The 27288-nt window shown below is 46.1% G+C and overlaps 1 protein-coding gene across 1 annotated transcript in view; it reads right to left on the bottom strand.

The window, feature by feature from the left end:
• Positions 1-27288, bottom strand: part of LOC149336092 (uncharacterized) — an 80771-nt gene that overhangs the window by 38106 nt on the left and 15377 nt on the right. The window contains exons 2-3 of the mRNA XM_089552579.1: positions 25066-25310; positions 23350-23510 (exon numbers count right to left, since the gene is read on the bottom strand). Coding sequence (XP_089408705.1) covers positions 23350-23510; positions 25066-25310 — 406 coding nt within the window. The remainder of the gene's footprint in view (positions 1-23349; positions 23511-25065; positions 25311-27288) is intronic.

Below are 27288 nucleotides of genomic sequence, written 5' to 3'. Positions count from 1 at the left end.
GGCAGATGGCCCTTAATATTAATAAGTCCGCTCTTCTCACAATAACTAGAAAAAAAAACATCAGTCGTCCTACACTTACGTTGTCAACAACGCCCCCCTCACTCGTGTTAACAGCTATAGACACCTCGGTATAATAATATCCCATGATCTCAGATGGGATTCACATATCACCTATGTCACATCAGCTGTCGTTAAAAGACTCCTGTTCCAAAAAGGCATCTTCAACAAGCTCCTCCTCCAACAAAACTAATTGCATACAACGCTTTCGTACGTTCGGTACTCGAATATGCGAACGTTGCATGGTTTCTGCATACTAAATATCTCATAGGAAAATTAGAAGCTATCCAAAGAAAGGCAGTAAGATTTATGTTTAACAAATACAGGCCTACTGACTCACCCACCGAACTACTGAAGACAGCCGGCATTCTCACTCTGGAAAAAAGAGCTAAACTTGCACGACTAAAATTACTTTACCAGTTACTCCATAATCAGCTTAACATTGATAAAACTAGGTACCTGATGACCCCAGAGACAAGAGCTACACGTCACAGTCAGTCAGAAACATTAAAAGACCACAGATTTCGTACTGACTGCCTGAAATACTCCTTTTTTCCACTTACAATAAGAGAATGGAACACCCTTGACCACTCCATTACCCGCAGCACATCGCTAGATATCTTCACTCAGTCGGTAGAAAATTATCTTCACACGTAAACACACTTGAATTCAGAGCCTTTGTTGACAACTTCCTTTTTATTGTTTCTTGGAAAAAACAGCGCTAAACGAAAGGACAACGAAAAAGAGTACAACAGGACCGGCGCTGTCTCAACTAGCTCAACTCTCCTTTTTATTGCCTTGCTATTTTTCTTACCAGTGCTTGTTCGTTTCTAATCTCACATATATCCCATGTATTGATTATGTTATCTTGTCTTCAACTAACTGTACAATCCGACGATCCTATTGCTGTACCCATGACTATTATGTACTGAACCTTCATTAAGTGCGACACTGTAGTCGTTCTATATTGCCCTTCAATCCTTCTTCTAGTTCACTCTTTGTGTCCATTATTCATTTACGTTGTTATAGTTTATACTTTGATGTGCCTTATTCCAGCACCCTTCCTGTTAAAATCCCCAGTGGATTGACAGTATTTCTAAATAAATAAATAAATAAATAAAACTATAATCGACTTCTGTCGCATGTACTCAAACTTGCAGTCACGTCTACAAAGTCGATTTCGATTTTCGAAAGCGTCCGCAGTAAAGCGTAAAGCATTTACAGTGCGGTCATCGACAATGTTGTCCTGACGACAAGGAAATAATGAGCGGTTACCCGAGAGCTTGTGCAGCAACGTATCATCATGCACCGACCGATGTCAGGGCAACATCTACACAGTACTTGCTGTTTTCGGTAAAAACAAAAATCCAAGAAAGTGTGCGGGAGGATTCGACTCAAATATCAATCGATATTTCAGTTTTATTTAATTTTTTTGCTTCAGTAGTTACAGAAGCTCTAAAAAAAGCGAGAAAGCAGGCGGAGCCATTACCCGGAAAGAATATATTTTTTTCTATTTAGGAATTCTTGGAGACTACAGAACGAGCTTCACTCGAGACGCGATCGCAGTTCTGTTTTGATGCGTTCGATGAAAAAGACTGGCATTGCAGATGCAGTCATTGGAAATTTAAATTGCTTTTCCGATGTGTCGAAGCTATGAACAGGAGAAAAAAAAAATAAAAACTTTGCGACTCGAATTTCTCGCCGCATACATTTTCTGCGGCCTGGCTTCAACTTCATCGCTCCTCAAATTTCACCGCTTTCGCTGTCTAGTACTTGTATACGTCGAACGCGTTCGCCTTATTTTGTAAGCGAGGTATAGCTCTTCGAATACATGACAAAAATACTGTCAAAAGAGGAGGAAATCTCTCGAGAAAAGAGAGAACGTTCTGCGCACGATATCAGATGGAAATTAAAGCTATTCCGAGCATGGGCGAGCGAGGTGCGTCAGTCGGTAAACGAGTAGGCGAAGGGGTGCGCTGGTGCATATGACTTATGGGCAAGGAAACGAAGTTGCTATTAGTTTAGCGATGCTTGCCCGATACTACTACGCACCTGTAACGCTCACGTTGTTCTGCCGTATGATAGGTCACTAAAGACAACACTACCAAAATTTGTTCCACGTTTCTCGCATTGAGTAAAAGGATCGATTGCTATTTTGAGCAGGACTTTGTTGTGTTGGTAGTTGTGCCGACAGTTTATCTAGTCTGTTGTTCTTAGCACAGCCTGCGCTAGAGTGAATAAATACGCAGCCCAAAATAATGAGAGACATTACCGGACCGCCAGGGCAATATGAAGGAAGAATTTACCGTTGCAGAGGAGTCGTTGGTTCTGTATGGTTTCAAAAGCGCATGGTTTCGAAAGCCTAGGGTATCGGTTATGCTTACCCTAGTTCGTTGCAGAGAATATTTTAGGGCTCGAGGCCATACCTATGAGAATGAACCTATGGGATGAACAAACATTAAAAAGTAACACTTTTTTTCATTACACATCCGTGGTCATTTAGTGACTTTGGCGCTCGGCTGCTCATCCCAAGGTTGTGGGTTCGATCACGGCCGCACCGGGAGCATTCAATGGAGCCGAAACAGAAAATCGCCCGTGTTATGCGTGATTTCAGTGCACGTGAAGAACCCCAGGTGGTGTAAATTTACCAGTAGCCCTCCACCACGCCGTCCCCCATAGCCCATGAGCAGATTTGTACGTAACACCATAAAAGCAAACAATTGCATACAACAAATAACATTTTTTTTTTCGAAGTGTTTAAAAGGTTTTGCTAAGCAGCCAGGTTTGCAATGCTGAAATTATTTTATCAATAATCGATTACTAGTAAACTGCAATGTTTTTTCCATAAACAAGTCGGAACCAAGGCCATAACTTCCAGAACCTGCAGTGAGGAAGGAATTACGTGACGTTAGAGCGACAACGGTCGAGCTGCGGAGAAGTCGCACTCGCAAGTGCGTCCGCACATGCCAGCTTGAGTGGCCTGCATTTGACTAAACGTGTGTTCCGCGCCTCGCATTTCACCACACCGGCAGTGCCGTGTTTACTGAGCTTCCACTTTGTTCCCTCTCAGCGCAAACAGCGAATCGCGTCGCTCTGTTTAACTCACAGGTGCAGCGGAGGGTTTCGTATGTTACAGAAACGCACTTCCCTTCAACGCGTGTCAGTACAGATGTGTTCTGAAAGAAACGTGGAATAAAATTCCGGGAAAACTTCAAAAGCAACTGCAGGTTAAATTATCAACATAAATTATCATCATCTACAGGAGACTGTAGATGAAGAAATCCTCACCACCTCCTCCTCGTCCGTGCATACATGCTATCACTAAAAAAAAGATTATTTTAAGATTTATGAAGGTTTAACGTCTAGAGCGGCAGAGGATATCAGGGACGCCGTAGTGAAGGGCTCTTGAAATTTCGACCACCTGGGGCTTCTTAACGTACTCTGACATCGCACAGTACACATGCCTCTACCATTCCGCTTGCATCGAAATTCGACCGCCAAAGCCGGGATCGAACCCGCAGCCGAGCGCCACAACCACTGAGCCACCTAGGCGGATGAACAGAGTGATTAATTCTAAGTAATAGTAGACAGTTAAAGGTCTGTAATTGTTCAGTTGCTTTTCATTCGCGCTAAGTGACCACTGAAATCAGCAACATTTCAGGACAAGTAACTCCAATTGCAATCAATTCCTTGTTTCTTTCTGACCTTTACAAGAATACTGTGAGCCTCTTCGGGACGTTAGTCCCTCGGATTTGCTATTTGGTTATTTTTTTAAGATATGTTTACTTGACGATCTCTTATCTCCCTCGTAGCGAAGGCTTTCTACACATCCCTTCCGCTCGGCTTAGCTGCTCTTGACGTCTAGACTCGAGAAATATCCGCCTCGGAAGACCCGTAACGACGTTTTCCATCAAGCCTGCACGTCGTTGAAGAGCGTACGAAAGCGCCGTGTGAACACTCCTAAGTAAAACAAAAGCTTTCGGAGGACTGAAAGGAACGTCGTCTCTTGTTTATAGAGGCGTAGATGACTGTTCGAAGAATGATGAATAGAGCTTCTACGAGGCAGTGTTGCCGAGCTTGCGACAGCACGCAAACACACGCAGGCTCACAGACTTCCGTGCTAGAGCGGAGGGAAATAAACCAGCGCGGAAGCAATAATGTACCCTCAGAAGAACGCAGCTACGGGTGATGAAAGCAGAAGCGGAAGTTAGGGCGCGGATCCATCACAGCGCGCTTCTGAACGCTTCCGCTTCTTGGAAAAGGGGACGCTGACGCGAAGACGAACGACGCTTGATGTTTGGAGGAAGAGGGAGCATGGGGAGAAGTGCGGGAACGAGCGAAGGGTGCGGAGAACTGGCACGTCGAAGGGAGTTGTTTAGGGAGAGTTCTTTGAGGGAAGCACTGTTCTCGCTGTGGAGGTAAATTCCGACGCACGCAGATTAAGGTAAAAAAGGGAAACGATGCGAAAGGCAAGATGTTAAAAGGGAAGAATACAATACAATGTGCGAATGAAATTTAGGGAGTCCTCTCTGAGGATAGACAGCGCTCCTTATCGCGATGGGAAAACGCGGCTGATTTAGGGAGTAGGGAGGAAATGGTAGGAATAAACTCTTGGGTGTCGCGAGAGTGGGATTTTCGAGAGGGAAGGGTAGCAGGGGAAGAATGACGATAAAAAGGTAAAGAACGGAATTCGATTCAACACCGAGGGCAGCGGTGCACTTCATCAGAGATGGAAAAGCACGATCGAGGCCGCCGGGAAAATTGACGGCCTTCAACGTCGGGTGGCGCAAATATAAAAGTCAAGCGCGTCGCAAAAGCCAAGAACTCAGAAGTTGGAAGAACTTTACGACAAACGCCGCAGTGGAGTCGACGCCGCTCAACACCCCTTGTTTGGGCTTTCACGACATCAGTGTGAACTGCTCAGTCGCTGGCGCGCCCGAAAGGGTTCATTGTTTGCCGATAAGAGGGTACATAGAAATCGACGGCAGGAGAGCGACGTGAAAGCGAGTGCATAAAAAGGAAGAAAATACAATAAAGTAAAAAAAGTTCCTGTACACGTTGTATTTTTTTTTCTGGGTCCTGCCACTGCTTCTCTTAGCTAGTACTTATAAGAAAGCATTGTGAACGACGAAAAAAGGTGCTTTTTGCGCTTGTTCAAACACTTCCTCCCGTAAGCACACCGACAAAAGTGCAGTTTTTCATTACTTCCTTAGCAGTACTTCCTAACGTCCCAAACGCATCACCGGCACAGAGAAGTCTGCTGACGCTAAGCTCCAGATAAGTTTGAGGCACATTACGCTCCAAGTAAAACGCAGAAAGACTGCAGAGAGCGCAAGAAATGTACATTTTAGAAATACTGAGAGACAGATGAAAAAAAAAAGCACAGACAAGCTTGCAGATGCAAAAATGAACAATTTCTACTCAAGTAACTGAATTGTGGGTCAGGTTATTTGCTTTGGTTTGGTTTATGGAGGTTTGACGTCCCAAAGCGACTCAGGCTATGAGGGACGCCGTAGTGAAGAGCTCCGCAAATTTCGAACACTTGGGCTTCTTTAAAGTACTCTGACATCGCACAGTACACGGGCCTCTAGAATTTCGCCTCCATCGAAATTCGACCGCCGCGGCCGGGATCGAACCCGCGTCTTTCGGGTCAGCAGCCGAGAGCAATAACCATTGAGCCCCCAGACGACCATTTGGAACGGTCCCACTTCAGTCGCTCTTAAACATTTAAAAATTAATGCTCCTCCTTTCGCGTTGAGACATTCAGACATAATGCTCTCGACGTTTCTCGCTATAAAAAAAAAATGTCACAAGAGCCCTATTTTAAAACACACTGTTACAGGGGGCATCACCTAAAAAACACTTAATCTAGACTACTCTGCTTGATCTCTCTCAATGCGTTCTTTGACCACGGGCAACGCTGAGAAACTAGAACTTACTACAAAGTAAGAGCCGCAGAGATATCGGAATGGGCAAGCCGTCTCAGCTTAAAGGAAAGAGCTATAAGTGAAGGTGGTACGAGTTTCACGATGACGAAATCATTGTGTGCAATGAAAAATGATGCAATACCGCTTGAATTCATTCTTCATATTCTTCTTGTTCCTCATTCGCTGTTATGAAAGCGCTGAAGGTTACGTTGGATTGTGGCAATTCATTTTACAGAAACATTACGCCGCGAACAAAAATAACTATGGCATCAAATCCGAAGAATATTATTGCATCACGCGCTGCTTCCGTTGAGAGCCAATTGCACTAGGTATATGCTTCCAGCAGCGTCATAAATCAGGATACTTTTAACGGACTTCGCGCTAAACTTCTAGGGCAGATAAGCTTTCTCTCATCTCTGCCCTTGTACAACAGTGTTGGCAGCCCCCGCTGAACGATTGCTTCAAAGTATGTCATAATGCCGACAGCAAGCATAAATCGCTTCGTAGCAGTTTTGCTATGTGTTTTTGATCAATGAAAATAAAAACTAAACTGCCGGTAGTAGAGGCGTGCCTACAGCCGTTGGATGGTTTTTGGAGGTGACACGTACTTAAGAAGGAAAGAAAATAGTTTGTCCATTTAGCGCCTAAACAACATTAAGCGAGTTCACTGCGCTCTTAAAGAAACCATAAAAAAAAGAACGAAACTTCGAAAAGAAAGTGTGAGAAATGGCAGAGTGCGGAGGGCTTATTGCGCGTTTGCGCATGCATGATGACGATCGATTGTGCATCGTCGATCGGCGTAAATCAATCACCACTCTCCATCTAGACGGCTTTCTACGCCGTGCATTAACTACGAGGGGTAGCCCGGAAAAGTGTGCGCATTCCCAATGTTTGCAGAGAAGCAGCTCGAGTCGAGGTGCAGAAGCATCGGCGGGCTGAATCACACCGGTGGCTCCGCTCCGAGCTCGCTCGATATACTCGGTAGAAGGCGATGAACTTAGATGTCTTTTTTTTTAACTATCAAAAATACAGCACGTGTCTCGTTTTTTTTTATGATGGTGGCATTGCTTCTTTTCTCACGTGACGGAGAGCAGTGCGGCTTTAGTTTTCCTTTCTGTCCTGCGGCATTACTTCCTTTCTTATCAGTATCATTAAAAACTCTTTACATTTTAGCACTGTAGATCCCAGTACACTCCTTCATTTGACAAATAATGCTCCAGAGTACTTAAGTGCAGCTCTCCGTAATAATCATCATCGACGTCTTCACCGTATACCGTTGCAACATAAATTTGTAGTATCATCTTCAAGTGGTGTAGTTTATTCACATTCAAATTCTTTAGGGCGTTGCCTCCGTCGACATGCCTGGTAAGGGTCGCCGTCTGCAGGGCAGGCTTCACAAGAAACTTGCTGTTGCAGTTGCACGCTACGCCGCTTCAGTTGCCGCCTAAAGTACCGTACCCACGCATATAGTTAATTTTCATTTACAATTATGAGAAACAGACAACTGAGTGTATATATATGTAGGGAGGGAGACGTTTGTTTGTACTTCGGCCAATGGCAATATCATGGCGGTTGGCCAGAAATAGAGCCGTATGCGGCAGAAAGTTTAGATATGTTAAGCTGGGTTTAAGCTATATTAAACAAGGTATATCCTCTCATTTCACAGAGGCGATTGTCGCAGTACACTCCTACCATGGACACAGAGAAAGTCTGATTTTTTTTCCTTCTCTGGGGTGCGTACTTCGTACTACGCGATCATGAGTGAACAATAAATATATGAATTGAATGGCAGTTGATCAGCTCAAAGCGACGAAGCTAATGATTCGTGCCCCCTACCACGCTAATTTTGCTTACGCCCTCCTCGATACAGCATAACCTGTCCTGGCTGCACCCCCCTCCCCCTTCACTGCAACGCACAGTACTTATACCTAGATGTTCCCCTCCCGCCTCGCTTTCACGTGAGAAGCATGGCAGCCTATCTAGACACTCGGTGATTGTTTGTCGTGACTGTTTTTTCTTCTACCATGAGAAGCTTTCCACACAGTCTTGCTTGTTCATGTGCGTTAGGCTTCAGTGTGCTGTATGTATGTGCCGGTGTGTGTGTGCATTTGTGTGTGCGCGCGTCAGTGCGGGTGTGTGCATATGTGAGTGTGCGTGCGTCTGTGGGTGGCGTGTGTGTGCGTGAGTGCCAGTGTGGGTGTGAGCATGTAAGGCATTAAGAGCTATTCTCATGGTCCTGAGAGCGACGTACATCGCCTCCTTCCCCCTGAACCCTTCTGCAAACAAGGTTCGTGGAGAGACGTAAAACGCCACTCGAGACGACGAGAGTGGAGGTGCCATACAGCAGATATCACGATGGAAAGCCCTGACCGGAAGAATGGAGCTAGAGAATAAAAAACAAGAAAACATCCTGCCCAGTCAGCAACGGTCGACTCAGCAAACAGAGTCCGCACGCCAGTCGAGCCTCAACGCTTTAGCGCAACCCCCACGCGTCCGCACTTCGACAAATTCCGGCGCCTTTGTTTCGCGCAGCGCTTTCACTTGACGCTCTCCCTTCTCCCCGCCTTTGGCGCTCTCCGTTTATCTCGGGCGTTTCTGCGTTGCTGCACCTTTTCCACGCCAGCGGCACTTGCACGGGCTTGTGTGCGGAGACCCGGCCACTTGTTTGCGCTTCGGCCTCCCCCTTTGCGCCCGCTTTCCCCAGGACCCCAGGCGCGCTTCTAGACGTGTGTTGCGTATGGCCGCTTTGCTTTATTTTCTGCTTTTCATTTGGAACCCTGATATCTAGTGCTCCGGAACCTGGGGAGTCCCGCTGCAGCGCAGCCCGTCTTTGGTTCTGCAGCCGCAGACTGAGTGAGACAGGGCGAATAATACGCAGTCAAAGTTGAGGAAAAGAAAACAGGCTTTCTCTTCCGTATTTTCCACAGAGAATGAAAGAAGGTTTCTTTATTTTCATGTGAAAGATATATAGGGATGGCGCAAATAATGTGACTGCGCGCCTCTAGCATAATAACGACACATGCGGGGTGTCTGCAGCGTGCCCGGGCTGTTAAGAGGTTGTATTAGTTTTTGACAGCAAACTGCATTTTCAGTCACTTAGAGATTTCCAGGCGCGTTACAGATCCTACTTGCCTAAGTTCTAGAACCCAATTTCAGCGCCATATAAAGTAACGCCAGTACAATAATTTCAACTTGCCAGTTAAGGAACTGCGGATCGCAGTGCCAGAGGCTCCTCTGGTAGGTTTCAAGAGCATAACACATAGAGCCGCCGCCTGAGAGGCGTTCAGCGATATACTTGTGGCGCGGTGCGATTTTGTTCCTAAACCGAAACCATGTTTTAAGCAGCCCCCGCAGTTCATCTGGGCACGAGAAGTGACGTGGCAGAAAGGTGATCTCGACGTTTAGGACTAATCAGCACACCGAGTTTCAATGCGTGGCCTCTGCTGGTATTCCGCGACTGCTAAGAATCCAGAAAGATCTGGAATGGTGTAACTAAGCGCAAAAGCAGGGGAATGACAGAGAATATGTATGATACAAAATAAAATCAAAGTGGTAATGTCGCCGCGGTTGGCACAAAATGGAGTTAAGTACACGTAGCTTTTGAACACGTTTCTCCGCCAGTGGACACATAAGCCGGCTGATGATGATAGCGATTATCACAATGAGAAAACGAGCAACACACGAAGCAGGGATCGATCTTCGTGGAAAGATTAAAACGCGGTATAGGTCGCCTCGCCTGTCTCCAAACCGCACACTTATCAATTGGACAGATCAAGGCTCGCGTACCACGGTGAACGGTTGCCCTCGGAAGCCCCGACAGAGCACAGAGGGAACGCTGAGTAAGCTTCTCCAACGGCTTCCGCTTCCTGCTTGGAAGACTGGTAATTAAACGACCCGGGCGCAATTAAGTGTCATCACAAAAGAGAATGCGAAGCGGGGAAGGAAAAATCCGGGTCCCAGAAAAGAGAACTCTGAATGGAAAAGAGAACAAAAAAAACGGACAAGGCTGACTCTTCGCAAGCTGCCTCCCTAATTACGACCGGAGCGCGATGACAATGATCGCTTCCGGTTGTCAGAGAGTGGTAGCTCTTGTTGTTTTTTTTTTCGCCGACAAAGTGCTTGGCCCTTCCACGCGTCGTTGACCCAAGATGTCTGACCTGCTCGGTTCTGCGAAGAGAAGCTTTGTTCCCCTCACCTCCCTGTGCGCCACATGTTCTCTGCTTGCTAGTGAAGGTGATGGTATGGTCTCGGCGTGCCCTGTTCGCTCTCAACGGAAGGAATTGCCGGCTCAGCGCAATTTCCAATCGAACTACGAGAAGCACATTGCCAAACTTAAGTCTCATGAAACTTTCAATTGTGGGAGCATTGAATGTGACCAATTCTTCACCCGGAGTCCAGTGAAGCTGCGGTTGAAAAACTTTTAGCCTTGTAGCGATTCCAGAATTGTGTGTAACCCTGCAATTGGAATGTATGTCACCATATTACGCACCATAGTATTTGAGCTGGCGTACAAGAACTTTAGTCCTCAAAACATTTAACATTAAGCCAAACGCATAACGTAAGCTTCCATCAGCCTTGCGTGATGTAATACCGGCGAAGGGTACAGAAAATAAGTCGAACTAAACTAAGTCGACTTGGTTCTGAACCAAACTGAGAACCAATCGAAACGGACCAGCCCCAATGGACTAGAGGTAGCGTGTCTAACTCGCAATCCAAGGACATAGCTTCGTTGCACAACTAATTACCCTCATTATCCCAACTTCGCAACGTCACATGTCAAAATTATATTCGAATCATACTACGACCTCATAATCACAATTTAACTCGATTAAATCATTTTGATAAACTGATTCAAATTGAGACCCACGACCTTCTCGACGAATCGGGAATTTCTCGACACGCTGACGTCAACAACTGCGGCGATTTCTCCCCTGAACAGGAGCTTAACGCTTCGCATAAAATTAACGAGGGCCCCGGTGCGTAGAGGACTGGAACTTATGGAAGTTTTCACTGCACATAGTTTTAGCTGATCGTGGCCAAAAACCGCAATAATATAATGACATTTTATGTTCATGCCCTAATTCCACCTCTTTAGTATTTTTTCGCTCTTCATCAATGGTAGAAACGATTCCAACCACCGCTATTGATTGCCTCGATGCACCAGTAAGCGCGGTAAATAGCAATGGTTGAACGGAATGGAGGAAGATCATTAATTTGTATGCGATGTGTGTGGATTTTACGTAGCCGAATGCCAAAGTCACTGAGCACGGCAGCGCGTGGAATAATAACTATAATAAAATAACGGCCAAGTCTTCAGAAGACTGTTCACAAAGGGCTACCATTTCGAACTGGGGGGTGCTAAACCTCGAAGATCCCCTGCAGTTGTCGAATGAAAGAAATAATCGCCTGAGTTTCATCATCATCATCAGCCTGACTACATCCACTGCAGAGCAAAGGCCTCTCCCATGTCTCTCCAATTAACCCTGTCATTTGCCAGTTGCGGCTACTGTATCCCAACAAACTTCTTAATCTCATCCGCCCACCTAACTTTCTGCCGCCCCCTGCTACGTTTGCCTTCACTTGGAATCCTCTCCGTTACCCTTAAGGACCAGCGATTATCTTGCCTTCGCATTACATGCCCTGCCCAAGCTCATTTCTTGCTCTTGATTTCGACTAGGATGTCATTAGCCCGCGTTTGGTCCCTCACCCACTCCGCTCACTTCCGATCTCTTAACGTTACACATATCATTTTTCTTTCCATAGCTCGCTGCGGTGTCCTTAACTTAAGCTGAGCCCTCTTTGTTAGCATCCACGTTCCTGCCCCATAGGTGAGTACCACCTGAGTTTAATCAACAAGAAAATTTATAAAATTCACAAGCTGAATCGTACAAGCGCTGTGAGTATGACGATGGTGAAGACTTATGGTGCAAGGGCAGGTGTCGCCAAAAAAGCACCATGGCTCGAGCCAGGTTCATTACACAAATCCCGGTCAAAGACAAATTTCGCAAGCATTTCACCGCATATAAGGAAAACACCAGGCCGGGGAAAAGCATGCACTCATTTTATGACCGGTGGGTACCCGGCCACTCTGGGGGTAGAAACCGCACATCCCGCTTGCGAGATGGGCGCTCAAACCACTAGGCCACCACAGCGGTACGACCAGGACGCCGTACACTGCAGTACCAGGAGCAAAGGTATGCACAGCTCACTTGCCGCAAAAAAAATTAACGCATATTCATACAATTCTCACAGATCAAAAGTTTGTCGTTACTATTACGCGACACACCTAGAAGTGACTTGCCATTATCGTTAACACAAGAGAAGACAACGGGAAAACAAAAGCAGCACCTGCGTATATACAGTAGAAAAGTACACTGGATCCCGCTGCTCGATTATGTCGATAGGAGAGGCTCTAACGACAGTGAAGAGACATACGAAATGGGCGCGTCATATGGAGTTACACTTTGTTGTGGTTGTTATAGCAGTTCATGCTTTATTTCTCTTTCTGTCGATACATGAATAGCCTGACAATGTCGTTAGCGCGAGGAGAACACGTACGGGCCTCGCAATGAGCGGGACTTTGTTGCGGTCCGAAATGAAAGACACGCAGGCCGAACTAACTGCCCCATTTTCCGCGGCCTCCGGAAAAGCTCTGGAAACATTCGCTCCGTTCCACTTATGCCTTCGGGCTGCGGTGGCTATATGACGATGGGGTCATTTAGAAAGCCATTTACTCAATCATTACGAGATCACCACTGCGCCTAAAGCAAGAGCAGCTACAAAACAGAATTGCGGCAATCGAGGTGAATTGCAATCTGAAACACAGCGATACCTGCCACTCGGTTGATCAGTGGCTACGGCGTTCCGCTGCTGAGGCGAAGGTAACAAGCTCCATAGAGGCCCCGGCTGGCTGCGTTGTAGACATAGACATTAGCTCGACCAGCACACACCGGTGGCTTACACTCTGGCCCTGGCATACGCTCTTTCCGTACAAGCGGGTATTTCCCGCTGTCTCAAGGCATTCAGTGGACAACTCCACGCAGTTGCTGCTCTTTGAAAGAAATAATTTTCCTGTTTTTTATGGCTGTCTTGATGTTCACACTTCATCAAAGTTCTCCTTTGGTGCTGACAAAGTTGGATTTAAGAATGGAGCATTTTATCTGACCACTCGATTTCAAACTTGCTGTGTCGAAACCGAAGTGTGCTCGCAGTTCGAACGTAAATATATATATAGTGCTGTAGCTTATCCTGAGCGGCCCGCGCACAACAGCCTGTCTTGGCGTTGCCGCAATTATTTTGCGCAAAAGGCCGACGGTAGGGGCGCCTGTACATCATAATGCGGTCTTTTCAAGGTTACAAAAGCTCCGTTTCCAGTGAAAGCGGCCTCTTTTTAACTGAAACGGTGCAATCTATCGATACAATCCAACTTCTAATCGTACTCAGTGGTCCATTGATTCTAACCCGCCCCTGAGTTAGGTTACTCAGAGCGAAAACCGAGAACGACAGCCGCTATGGGTTCTGCGTTGTACACACCGATGCTCCAGCTCAATGTGATATCGCAGCTGTTAAGCGTCCACAAAAAGCTAGCGCTCTGAGACGGTTGGGTGCAATGCGACCAGGCCGCATGGGCTACTTGCTTATTTACATTGATCTCTAATAGAGAGCCCCACCGGTTATCTCCATGACGCGAGTTAGTTTCGTAGTGGGATTGTGAAGCCCGTCTAGGGACTACGATTGAGGTTCCGGCCGATGTCCTACTAACAGGTATAGCTGTAAAACCTTTCGTCATGGCACGTCGTCATGACATTGCACTATAACTCCATATGACTGCGAAGGTAGCTAGTTTATAAGTCCTCTTAGTGATCAGCAAACTTCCTCCGAATACTCAATTACGATGAAACCAGTCAGTTTAAGGGACGACATCGTCAATTAGTGTACACAAGGCGCACTGCTGCGAGCTCCTCCCATGTGTACGAAAAAAGCTTCCAGTATCGCTTATCCGAAAATGTAACGGCATAAGAATAAAGCTGAGAAAACTTTGGCATATAGACCCACCCCACGTTCTCCAGCAGGTGGTATAATACATTACATAATTATTCCTGCAGAACAAACGAAAATTTACACTGAAGTCCATGCTGTGCCTTTCAACCTTGTACAAACTCTCTTACCTCTCAGTCTCACCTTGTAGTACAAGCATATAATTGATGCCGATCACTCTTATATTTTATTCTCTGCCTAGCAGTAAAAGTGGTGCCACACGCGGTCACTTTGGACAGCGTACATAACGCTGTACGCGTACGCCTGGTACCTGGAGCCCGTACATTGGAGCGTGTGGGCTCCAGTTATCCGGCCGCTGCGCGCACGCCTAACGCATCGGAACCAATCAGCGCTTGCGGTATCACGGTATCACGGTACAGTGCACGCTAAAGGCGTCTGATGAGCAATCACCGTCAAAATACGAGGAAACCAGCGTGGCGAGCGTAGCCAGTAATGCGAAGTGTATAATAATTAAGCAGGGCAAAATAGACCGGCGGAGAGAAAGGCTAAAACGGAAAACAAGCTCGGAATCTTTCAGCTCGCATTCTGTACCCTCAGGCTACATATGGGCGCCGTACGCAGAAATTTCGGAACCGCAACCTCTCAACGGCACTCAAGCTCTGCTGTGCTTGCTAGGCGGACGGTGAAGTGGTTTCGTTCTCACTTGAGCTTTCGAAGCGGCAGTTTTGGGCAGGCTGCGGGCGTTAAGAAAATATAAAGTGTCTGTTTTCTTTTTTAGTGTGCGCTCATGCTGACACGCTCACATATGCATGTCGTCAACGTGTTTAACATGTGAGAGTGTGAGGTCTCCATATTTTCTGGGAATTGAAAAGTCGGATATGGTATGAGATATGCTGAAAAATATCTTAAAATACCCAATGAATGCACCATCGCCTCTCATTTGGCTTATGAGACAAAGCAGTTTGGCAGAGCCGGTCATTACGTACGCAGTCCGCGAGGAAGCGGAACGCAAGGCCGAATATCCTTCACAGCTGCACTCCCGCCCATCAACCTGGTCTTGGTATCCGCACACGCTGGAAACGCTGGAAACGAAGGGGCGACCAACTAGCCCGAGGACTAACCAATCACGCGGCCGGCCCCACGGACCCAGACGCTATTGCCGAGGCTCCCCAGACGTTTGCCTAAATCGCTAACCTCCACAAAGAGGATAGCCGACAATTCCCGGTTCCCCACCCCGACTTATATCGAGTGCAAGCCACCTTGCTCCGCAGGTTGCAGACACCGTCTGCCAAAATTGTAAGCAGGGAGAAATCGCCACCCAGGCGCACACCCTGTGGGGCTGCGCGAGAAACCCGCCCCCAAGAACCTTACTGCCAGCTCCCTCCGAGGAGGGATGGAACCAACTCCTCAGAAGGCCGGACAAGACCATCCAACTGGCACTTGTGTCGTGGGCTCAGGAAGTCGCCCCCACCTGGGGCCACATCATGCCCACCTGCACGAATTCCCGACATTCTATGGCAATAAAATTGTTTCTCTCTATCTCTCTTTAGCGCCTTTCATTCGAGTGTTCTTTCTATACGACGAAGATGCAGCATAGAGATGCGATAACCAGCTGAACTGGTATTAGGAGTGAACACGTTTCCACGCGGAAAACGTTCATCCAGCTAATGTGTGTTCTTCAAGATTATGCATGCGTTTCCTTGCCGACAGCTACAGCCGGCTGGCGGCTGCGTGCTGTGGGCAGGAGCACACCCGGCACAATTTCCGTTTACAACCCACAGGAAGCAATTCCCAAACGCCCAAATCGCAGCGACCACAGCACAGCCAATAACAAGGGTAATCTGCGATCATTTTTGCTGCGTAGTAGGTCCACATATACTCGATAATCGAACTCACAGGGCGCCGTTTGATGAGCAATACGTATGTCAGATGGCGCCTGAATGAAATACGTTAGACAGCGACTGCTACATGCATGATTTTGAGGATACCTCGAAACGTACGTGTACACTTCACGACAGCACATAAAGTACCGAATGCCACAAGCTCGCGTCTTCGTCACCGATGTCTAAGTGCGTCAGCGCAATTAGCAGTTTGTTATGCAGTCTTCTGTTGCTCTCGATTACTTCACGTAGATTCTTTGGACACACGCAGATTTTTGTCTACCGGGCGCGTGCATTGTTGCGAGACGCAGCCGCAGGCGATGCAGCGGAGAGCAACTGCCTTTCGATGGGGCTGAGGGGAGGACTGTGGCGGCCTGCACTTGCACCTTGATGCCGTGAAGGCTGACTCGGTTGGCGGGCTACTTCCAGCTTCCGACCCTATTTCTGGTTTTCCAAAGTGGCGCCTTTGATTGGTCGGAGAACTCTATCGTCAATGCGTCACAAAAATGGCGTAAGTGTGCGCATTCCCGAGTTTATGCTTTGGCCTTCATTTGCGATTTTCTCAGCACCGCATATTCTGTTTCACGTAGAAAATACAACGGTTGTGTTTTCGAAAAAAAAATCTGCCGGTCTTGTTTATTTATTTATTTATTTATTTATTTATTTATTTATTTTATTTTCACAATACTGCAGACACTCATTTGGGTCCAGGCATACTTTTTTTTTCATACTTTCCTTTAGTTTCCTGTTAAGCTTAAGCAAGGTAGAAGTTTCGGCTAGTTAGTAAGGCACGGTTCTGAAGGGACGCTTGGCATGACAGAAACACTCCTTCAGCCCTCGTCCTGCGTCCATTTCTTGTCCTTTTTGTCACGCCAAGTCTACCCTCAGAACCTTTAGGCTCAATTCAGTTTTCTCCCATCCCATCCAATGCACCAGTAGCACGGTGACTACCTGTCGCGGTAGAAAAGCAAGAAACGCACACATCAAGAGGGTCAATAACTCGAGGCGAATGCGATTTTCTGACCCCTTTTATATAAAGCCGCTTGCATGAGCGGTGCTTTTAGTCCAGTTCCTAGACACGGTATTTTCATTCCCTCATTCCCTGTAGACCATCGTGTTATAGAAACGCGTGAAAATCTTATCCGGATATTCTCTACAGTGCAAACGTGGTATAGACGATTTCAGTATTAACTGGAAATTGAGGATTGATTCGTTACCTGTCTGTTGTAACGGTAACAACTTCCGATGTTGTGAAGCAATGGAAAGCGTCTATGTGCTTGATAGTACCAGAAGAGCTGGCTACGCCAGCGTTTGGTAGTCTTCAAAAAGGTTCACGTTAAATTCGCCCTTCATAGCGGATTTTCGCAGCTTGTACTGCCCGAACGCTGTGACATTCAAACTTTTTGGCAGATTTTATGTCCACTTTTTGCTTCTTACGCAGTCCCTCTTCACACTCTCTCCCATTAGTTCATAGAGCGAAGGGTGCAGTATCCCTTAGGCAGGGCAGGAAACTTCAATAATTTCCGCACACGCCTACTCGACACGCCTACGCTCTTCAAACGACGGATCGGTTGCTAGGGCTTAAATGGGGCCTGAAGTGTTGTGCAAACATGAAGGAGGCCGCATTTTTTGCGCTTTGCACTGTGTCGCCACCAGCTCTGAGCCGGAAAATATGCTGAGTGCCGGCAGGTGGCAGTAAACAAGCTCTCGTCGTCTATTTCACGCCTGAAATATTGCGCGAGTCCCTGCTGTAATGGGGCGAAGATTGCGTGACGACTAGATGAAAGGGAAAAGAATAAAATACCTTCTCAAAGACTTCTTTCCTTTGTGCATTTGTGTCATTTGGTTTTATTTCAGTTTTTTTGTAGAGAAAAAATAGCCACTGAAGGGTTCCAAAGACAACAAAATTTTAGATTGTTTTGGAACATTTGATGAGTCACTTCTGCCACACAGGACCTCGTCAAACAAGGATTCCATGCCATTAGTGCATCTTGTTGATTCGCTTATTAAACTGAATCGATAATAAGCTGCCTTCTTATGAGTTGTTTGTGTTGTTTGTGGCTATTTATTGATAAAAATAACAATAGAAGGAAACGATGTTGGCAGCCGCAGCATCTCCTATCCAAACCTGAAGCATCTGAGCTAGCAGATAGCGGGAATAAATGGACAGGGAGAGAGAGAGAAAAAAGGGGGCAGTGATGGAACTTTTTAATAAAAATTATCATCTTCACATTGACATACCAAATAGCGTATTGTTATATGAAAGGTCGGCTCACATAAACGACGTGAAGTCTTAATCTTACAAGACCACTGGCTATTAGTAGGCACTTATTCTACCATATAATTGAAAAGAGAAAGAGATGACGGTTTGATGCTGATAACTGATTACGTTCCCTTAGTACCGACTCTGTCACTATCAAAGACTATTACAGACACCAATTCTTCTGCTTGACATATTACACTCCTTATCCTATAGTCTGAGCTCGTGTCTGCGCTCGTCTGCGCTAGTGATAGTCTGCGCTCGTGTCGTGCCTTCTACCTCGTGTCCGTGTTTTTTTCGCGCAGTTGAAAGTATGAATCCCCACCAACTCGCCCAGTTTTCCATCCTTATTACACTCCTTAAGTTAATTTGGACTAATAATTTTACGTAGGAATCATTAGTTGGCGTCTGTGGACTGTTCTAAAATCCACGACGATTACTTTACGCTTTAAAATGCCGCACTTAGAATTTTTCTCTTCCATCGCTCCCTGGACTCTCCTGTAGGTAACTTCGAGAATGTTAGGCAATCTGCAAGTTCGCGCCATATACATAGGAACTTCCAGAGTGCAGGGGGTATGTACAGATGCAGCCACAGTAGTGCGAAGCACGCTTTGGCATTTCAATTTTGTCAAGCGTCCTGTATAGAAAATATCGAGGCATTTTGTGTTCATACAAGGGAAGAACAGAGCCATTTGATAACATACGTACGAAGCGCCTCGTAACTTTCGTTACGTATGCTGTGAGACGAGTCTGGTAACAGGAGCGTGATCAGCATTACTACGTCCGCAACTATACAGGCACAGATAGCCTCGCTGAAGAGTATGTAGATAAGTTTATAATAACAGCTTGAGACAGCAGGTTGAGCGCCATCAGTGGATCACTTAATAAGCGCCTAATTTCTACAGAGTGCTGTAAGAATTTAAACTCATACATACATGCTCTAGGGTTAGTATTCTAAATATGACCACTATGACGCGGAAATTTAGCGTGACTTAAATAGTTCCTTCAAAAACAGCACACGCCGCCGCCGGAGTCCCAGAACGCGTTAGTAGCGCATACTCTGCCACCGCCTTTGAATCTTCTTCTTCTTCTTCTTCTTCTTCACTATATAAAAATGGCACATACCCACGCGGGGGGATTGGCCAAGGTACGGTGGTGAATGCCAAGGGGGGGAGAAAAAAAAAGCGGGAAAAAAGCGAAGTAAAATAGTGAATGTTTGAAATTAGAAAATATGTACGAATTGTAAAAAATTTAATTAATAAACAAATTAGATATTCCAGGAATCAATTAAAATACGCTTTTTGGACATTCAGTGGAATTTTATATGGATTTAGCAGGGTAAACGACCAGTTGCAATGATGTAATCATGAAGGTAGCCGCAAATAGAGCTTAACGAGAAAGCCGTGGCGCTCGCACCAACCGAGAGTAGAACGGGTAGAGACAAAGGGAGACCTAACCTCGAAAAAGGGATTTCCAAATACTGTTTCCTCTGAAATGCGAACCGCCGGCAAGAGAGGAGATAATGGTCAATTGTTTCAACTTCTCTGCATGTGCTACAAAGGTTTGTCGTAGCGAACCCGCATCTGCATAAGTACAAGTTGAGGTGGGGGATTCTGCATCGCAAAAGCGTCATGGACACTTCACACCGCCTTGCCTTACATGAACGGACATTCCATACAGCTACCTTCTTCTTCTTTCGAAATGTTTACATTAAATCCTAAGTATTTTAGTGCACTATTTTAGTGACTCACTCTTTCGCTACAATTATTATTGCTGCAGCGGTAGGTACAGTTCCAGCCGAGATGACCACAGAGGAAAGACCGGTGATCAGTCGTTACGCAACTGTCACCTGAGCATTTAGGGCTCCAAGCAATTGGCACTGACCGGAATGGCACATGCACTTGGCGTAGGCTTCCGTAACGCGTATCTGAGCTGTCCAGCGATACCCTGGTAGGGCGAGAATCTCTCGTCTAGCAAATTCGTCGAGTATCCGTTGCCTGTGGAGTCCTGGAATGAGGAAGCCACCCGCTCGACCACTCAAACGAGTTGTTGTTCTTCCTAATAAATGTTTCTCATCATCCTCCTGCTCTGTTGTGCTTTTGATTTTTTTAACTAGCTGAGTTCTTGCTTTCGCCCACGTGTACTCTTGAGGCCAGTGTGGTCGAAGAATAAGTATCCTCTGTGTGGCCTTTGATTGTTTTTGTTACTGTTTTCAGCAACCACATATACCTAGTTCGTGTCAACTTTCACACACAAGCCCTCGCCTTCGCGCTAACATTTGAGACGCGCGGCGTCTATTTAAGATGCTTAACCTCCGTTGCGTCTTATTGCGAGTCTCGAGCGACTTAGCTTCTGGAGCAAGTTTCTGAGCTTCCGCGTGCTCTCGAAACGCTAACCCTATATTTCCAAAAGACTCCACATCTACCCTGAGCGCTTCAACCAGCTTTGCGCTTCCGTCACAACTTTGGGAGCACTGAGAGCGAGAGGTTTATCGACGGTGGACAGACTCAGAATTATGCCGGCCTTCACTTCCGAAGACCCTGCCGCACGCTGCCTGGCGTAGTCGTCACGCCTCGCAGTGCTAAGAGTTATCTCGAAACCCTGCTTATGCCTCAAGAGGTGTTCAAGCGGCCGACTTGTTAATGAGTTCCACGCTTCCGACGGATAGAACGTTTCCTTTTCACTTCGCATGAATAACTGAATATGGGAGTGGCTTTAGGGTAAACAACTTCCACTGTTACGAATAGAGCGGAATGAGGAAGCGATACGCGAGAGAGAGGGCGCAAACTGTTGGTGCTTAACTACTCACAGTTATTCCAAACGATCTTTGCAACACAGCACAGCTGCTGGTGCCGTTTTTGCTCATGTATCGTCTGCTGTTTGCGCTCTGATGCCCGAAGAGGACATGTAGAGGATAAGGCAGCTTAAAGAACGCGCGGATAGAGCAAAGTAGCAGGTAATTGATATTAAATAACAACTCTTCGGGAACACAATCAAGCTGCTAGTGAACGTGTGTAGTGTGTTTTCCAGGTGTCTCACCTTCTCATGTCATTTGTACTGTGCCAGTGGGAACATCCCAACTGGTAAGCATTTCAGTACTAGCAAACATTCGTCACTTAGTAGTACATGGTCACAGTGGGTTCGGTTCTTGAGATGCGTAAGTAAAAGCCGCAACTCGCTTGTAATCAGGTAGCAGCAGAGAAATACGAGTTTGAACGCGCTTATACGAGACGGAAGACCACACCATGTGCGAGTATGCGCTACGTACTCAAATTTTAAATATAGTTCTGCAAGCATTCACAGCGCCTGAACATCATTGCTGGAACTGAAACATGAGCGAACTGAGGCTAGATACTAGAGGGAGACTAGAAAAGCTGCCCTCCTGTTCATTACTTAACCTGCGAGCAACTGGCAACCGCACAACACGCGGTGGTCAGCCTCAACCTCGCAGGCGTGGAGCAACAAGTGACGTGTTGCTTTGATGTTCGCCGTAGTATATTGCGTAACTTCTTCGAAAGGACGTCCTAATGGCTGCGTCTTCTCCGTGCAACATTTTTATTTCTCCCATATATCCCGAAGTTTTCGCCGTTAGCCACGTTTTAAAAGTGCAGCCCGTCAAAGGAGAAATGCACGGGAGCGAACATTAGGTCCCTCCTCAGAGGTAGGAGCAGCCATACGAATTATTGACGTTCGCTGTCCCTGTGCATAATTCACTGGAATGGCCCGCATACACGAGGATTGGAGTGTGCTTTACAGCATCAACGGCCCCACCTTGGGGCCTATTTTATGTGTTTCGATATTTCATTGACTACTGTTATATTCTAAGTGTGGTCCTACGTGTGTGTCTTTACAGCTTTGCTGAACCTCTTAATCCGTATGGTTTGCGTTTCAGGCGTGTGGTGTACAACCAACGCCTCCCCTCGGCCATGAGCTCCGCACAGTAGGCCCACCCTTAGTTCTGACTTTTAAGTTGCTTTGAGCAATACTATACTGCACTAAAGTGCCCTCAACAGGGTTGAGATGAAATTCATGTGAAGTGAAGAGTCCTGACCAAGATTATACGGATGCACGTGTGTACTCGTGTGTGCAGATATGCGAGCGGTTACACGCACGCAGTAACAGAGTGCGAACTAAGTCATGGATAAACATAGAGGCTCACATCGAGCGCATTTGTTGGTCGTGTCAACCTAAGCCTAATCTACGGTTGTTTCATTACTTGTTTGTCGAACTTGGCCACTAAAATTACAACCTCATGGTTTACTTCGGAACAGTGAATACAATGTGAAAAGTGGAATGGTTGCCTTCAATTACTTTCCATTAGCTCTGTATTCTTCCAGCGTACAGTAAAAAAAAAATCATTGGCACTTACAGCCTCCGTTGTGTTACGAACGAATGCAAAAAAAGTTTTCATTAGAATCTTGTTGAACAATGCCTGTAGTTGGCTAATGCGGCTACCATTACCGAACGCGCTCTACATTGCCTCACGCTGTAGAAGGGCCGCTGTTCGCATGCAAATTATACAACCAATTTTTCGCCAAGCTCACGTGGAGCGGAATGAAAACAATGTTCGTATATATTGTTTTCTTTTCAGATGTGATAGAGGTTATCATAGAAGCTCTTAATACCCGTGAGAACTTCTAGGTGTTCGAATCGGATACATTTATTTAAATAATTCATTTTTACAGAGCGCCGCACACTCGAGGTTATTGCTTGAGTGGAATGCAATAAAAGAAGCAAAGAAAACCGCTATAAGAGAAATTTAGGAGTAGGCTTAAAAAATCCTTCAATGACAACGAACTGATCTTTTCTCCTGAGGAATTACGAACTCTATTGATGTGGGAGAAAAACCTGCACTTAAAGAAGTCAGTGAGGGCAAAAAAAGTCGGAATGCTTAAAACATGGAGTTTACTTGTAGAAGAAGGTTTGGAACAACTCAGATAATAATCTAGCAAAGAGAAGCAAAGTGATTTGATTAAAGTGCACATGATTTCAAGGCATTCAAGACGACGACGTTCGGCAAGAGTAGTGAGACCCAGTTAGCGAAACAAGTAGCCGGCGAAAAATTCATGCCGCTGCTCCTACAAACAAAACGCGCGCAAAACTCCTTCAAATATGAGCACGGATTCCACTTTGCTCATAACAGAGTGCGTATATGAGTTCCAAACTTGCACGGCACCCAAACCACACCGCCCACAGACGGAAGAACATGCCCACTGTCATTACTCACCCGAGATGGTCTTGACGAGGATTTCGACTCGCGCTCTGGCCTGCATCTTGGGCGAACCGCCGTCCTCGGCGATGACGGTGAAGGCGATCATGGAGTCGGCGACATCCGCCAGACTGCGGTTCAGCATCACCTCCCCCGTGATGCCGTCCAGGGCGAGGTACCTGCAGTGAGAACGAAGAGCGACGTTGAAAGCCTGACATCTAAACTGCGCAACTCATGACTTGCAGCTAGAACACTGCATTCGAAAGAACAACAGCGACGTCCAAGAAGAAAGCGACAGGTAGACTAAAGCACTCGTCGTGAGAGACACGTTCTGGAAGAAATCTAAACTCACGCGTTTTTGAAGGTTTAAGAAACAAACCTCTTTTGAGAATGCGGTAAAATGCAATAAAGTGGTACGTAATCGTTTATTTAAGAAGGCGAACACTCGACCACTTCCCTGATGGCGTTCAGGATGCTTGGCAAACATCGAGAAGTTTATTCTTGTTTCACCGAGTGAAAGTTTGCTTTACAATTTTTCACATGAGGGCCTAAGAGTCGTGTAACTTGAATCTTCATTCTCGGCTGCGGTGACAGTTTCATCAAGAAAAGCTCCATCCGAAAATTACTGGGTATTTTCGCAATTAAAGATTTGATTTTGGATGTGTTGATTCTAATTATTATATGACACCACATTGAAGAGCAATGACTGGGAAAAGAGATTAGCAAGTACTTAACTGCATTATCTATACACGTATAAGATTTACCATAGCGGTAACATGCAGCAACTTTTCTGATGTGTTCGTAAATCTCTAAAGTAAGTAATCGGTTCACGGCCGCACGGGTTTAGTTTAATCTTCGTAACTATTCTTAATCGGCTGTATTCAAGAAAGGAGTAACAAGACTCGGTTCATTCGAACCAACTGGAGAAAGTAGATGTAGAAGCAGGATTTAGGGAAAGTAAAAGAAAGCATTACATCGAATATACGGTGTCTCAGCGTTATTGTTCGCAAAATGCCTGTGAGTATGTTGTACTCTTATCATAAGAACAAAGCTTGAAGCTCTTCAACTTAGTCTTGCAACACTGCAAAGCGATCAGAATCATTTACAGTGTGTTATATCACAGTTAAAGTGATGAAAGTGGTACCGAAGTGCAGATAAATGAAGGCCCAATGAAGTCAGGGATAAGTTGCAGAGGACATGTCATTCCCTGACAGCTGCCTTCCAGAGATAAAAGCGGGTGTCCGTCACATGAAATTCAATCTTATATCGATAGAGAACCGCCCAGCGTTGCAACCTGTCTTCTTGCGGTTGCTGGTCATCGCATTATTCGCTGTTTTCTTAAAATCTAGCTAACATCAGACCGCTCACTACAAGAGACCGTAGAAGGCGGATGCCGTTAACCCACAAAACATAGTTTGGAACTTGTACTTGCTAGCTCTAGACTTATGCCAGCCTTTCCTTGACAGCACCAAACAGAAGTAAAACTGTTAAAATGAAATTCACGCGATATCAAACGAATTTCACTGTCAGCAGTGTGGGTAAAAAGAATGTAGAAGAAAAAAGATGTGACCAACTAATGCATTCAAGGTTTCCCATGCGGATAGAGTCCCGAAACGTATCGGTCACGTGAAGTTGTTATCTGATGATGCATTTGCACGCACATGATGACCACGTGGTCTTGGAGTATTGCCACAATAGTCAACGGCGTAAAAGGGGGAGGCCGGCAGTATTCACCTCAGCGCCCTTGTGGACTCCGGTCCGGCCTCGAGGCGGTAGTAGACTTCGGCGTTGTAGGGCACCGGGTCCGGGTCGTGGGCGCGCACCTGCAGCACCCGGTAGCCGGGTCGAGTGCGGGTCTGGTGCACCTCCGCGCGGTACACCGAGTGTTCGAATCGGGGCGGGTACTCGTTGGGCACAGTCACTTCGATCTGCATCGTCTTAACCTCGGTCACGCCCTGGCTCACGGCGGCAACAATCACCTGTGCAGACAAAGGGAGGAGAGAGAGAACAGAGGGGGAAGGGTAAACTTGCATTATTCTCCATCCTTTCTCAGTTTCCTGTTTATGTATTCAATTATTTTGGAAATCTTAAGTGGCTCCTCAGAGCATAGCTTCATGATGGACAGGCTTATTCACCAACACATTTTCGGACATGCACAAGGAATAAAATAGAAGATATACCTGCGTAATGAAAAGATAAATGGCATATACAAACCACAAATAACTGAGGTAACAATCATTAACACCTTTAGGTACAAATTATACAGTAAGGCGTAAATCTTGAATTTTCAAAACTTTTCAAGGAAGATGCTAAGATTGCAAAGGAAAAAAATGCACCCTAGCTCCTTAATTATGAATTTTTAGTAGGGTCCTCATTTGCGCACATTCTGACATTCTGACTGGGGCTCCAGCGTACTCCTTTTTGAGGAAGACGTCTTGCCTCGCCCACATTCGCACTCCCCATCCAAACACCCTTCCCACTTCACGCCCTCTTCTCCCTCACCGATGGTTCCTCTACGGAGTGAAGGCCCTGTTTAAACCCCGCCAACTATGCACCCTTTGCAGAGTTGAAGACAACTCCTCATGTCGAAACGCTGGCAACCATCCTGGGGCTTTTCACGCCGTTGTTCACTTATTGTGCACCAAGAAACCATCTACTTGGACTCTATCTACCATGGCCGCCATTTTGTAGGCGCTTTAAAGTTCTGAAACGTGCAAATAATAAACGAAAAATTACAAGTTCCTTGACGCCACATCGGCGCTTTAAACGGCCGATTAGTGGGAATCCCAGGATTCACTGCTCGCACGCAGATGCAGCCAGTCGAACTATCGCTTCTGTAAGATGGGTGCTTTTCTTCAGGGGCATTCAGAGGTACAGTGCTGGAGAGAAGTTTGCGGGATGCGAACTCATGCCAAAAATTTACTTCATCGCGATAAGGCACACCAAGTCGATGAAATGCATACAAACGTCATGCCTGCTTCATCAGCGAGAGGAATCCTATCTGGCTGGCTAGTGAGGCAACGCAGAAATAATTTTTCAGTGAATCCGCATCTCTCAAACGTCTCTCCACGACTCTAAATCTTTGCGCTGGCTGGTTACTAAAATGCCGCCTAGAAAGGAATACATGATGCAATCTGTAAGAAACATGATGCAATCTAGAAGAGTAACTGAATGCACTGGTTGCCGTTCCCACAATGATAGTTACTTTACTGAACTCAGTTTAGATTTCTAGGGCATCCTGAGAATGACAGACTGATCAAGAAAACAGTCCATTTCAGTCAGGATAATATTCCAGTGCTAAAGACGACTCTGACAGTCTTTCATATGGAGCACGTTAAGGCCGCAGATTCAGAGTGGACGGGACAAAGAATAACAAGTTTTTGGTTTAATGCTCTCACATCGGTAACAGCAATACCCAATAAGAAAACCGCGTTGGCTGTGTACTCGCTGTTTTTCCCTCCGTCATGCCCGTTAAAGAAACGACACCCCTCTCCTAATGTTTGTTATTGATTTTGCTATGTCCCCGTGTCCACACAACCGCCTTAGATCGTACTTTGAAGATTGTTTGACATTTTTTCTTTTTTTGAAGCAGTAATGTATGTTCCCTGTAGCACTGAAGCAACGAAAGTATTAGGGCGCTGCACTGCGTCGTGAACAAGACTCAAATGCTGGGAAAAAATGAAGGAGAGAGCATAAAACGCGGTAGGAATTGCGCAGCGCCGTTCCTTCCATGTCCATACGATCGTCGAATGGCAGCAAAGGCCGTCAACACAGTTCGCCGTTACCCGAGCGTTGCGCGGCCAAGCTCTCAAATTGGCCGATCAAAGGGAGTGTAAGCACGGAAGACACTCACCAAGATGGTGAAGCAAAATTAATGAATCTAACGGAATAAAAATACAGTGAACGAATACAAATTAATGCGAATGGCGGTAGGAACAACAAAGCTGGGACACGGCT

Source organism: Amblyomma mixtum, chromosome 7 (genome assembly GCF_055824585.1).
Source record: "Amblyomma mixtum isolate Tamu chromosome 7, ASM5582458v1, whole genome shotgun sequence".
Classification (NCBI taxonomy): Eukaryota; Metazoa; Arthropoda; class Arachnida; order Ixodida; family Ixodidae; genus Amblyomma; species Amblyomma mixtum.
The sequence above is the reverse complement of the archived record's forward strand: the minus strand, read 5'-3'. Positions and strand labels throughout refer to the sequence as shown.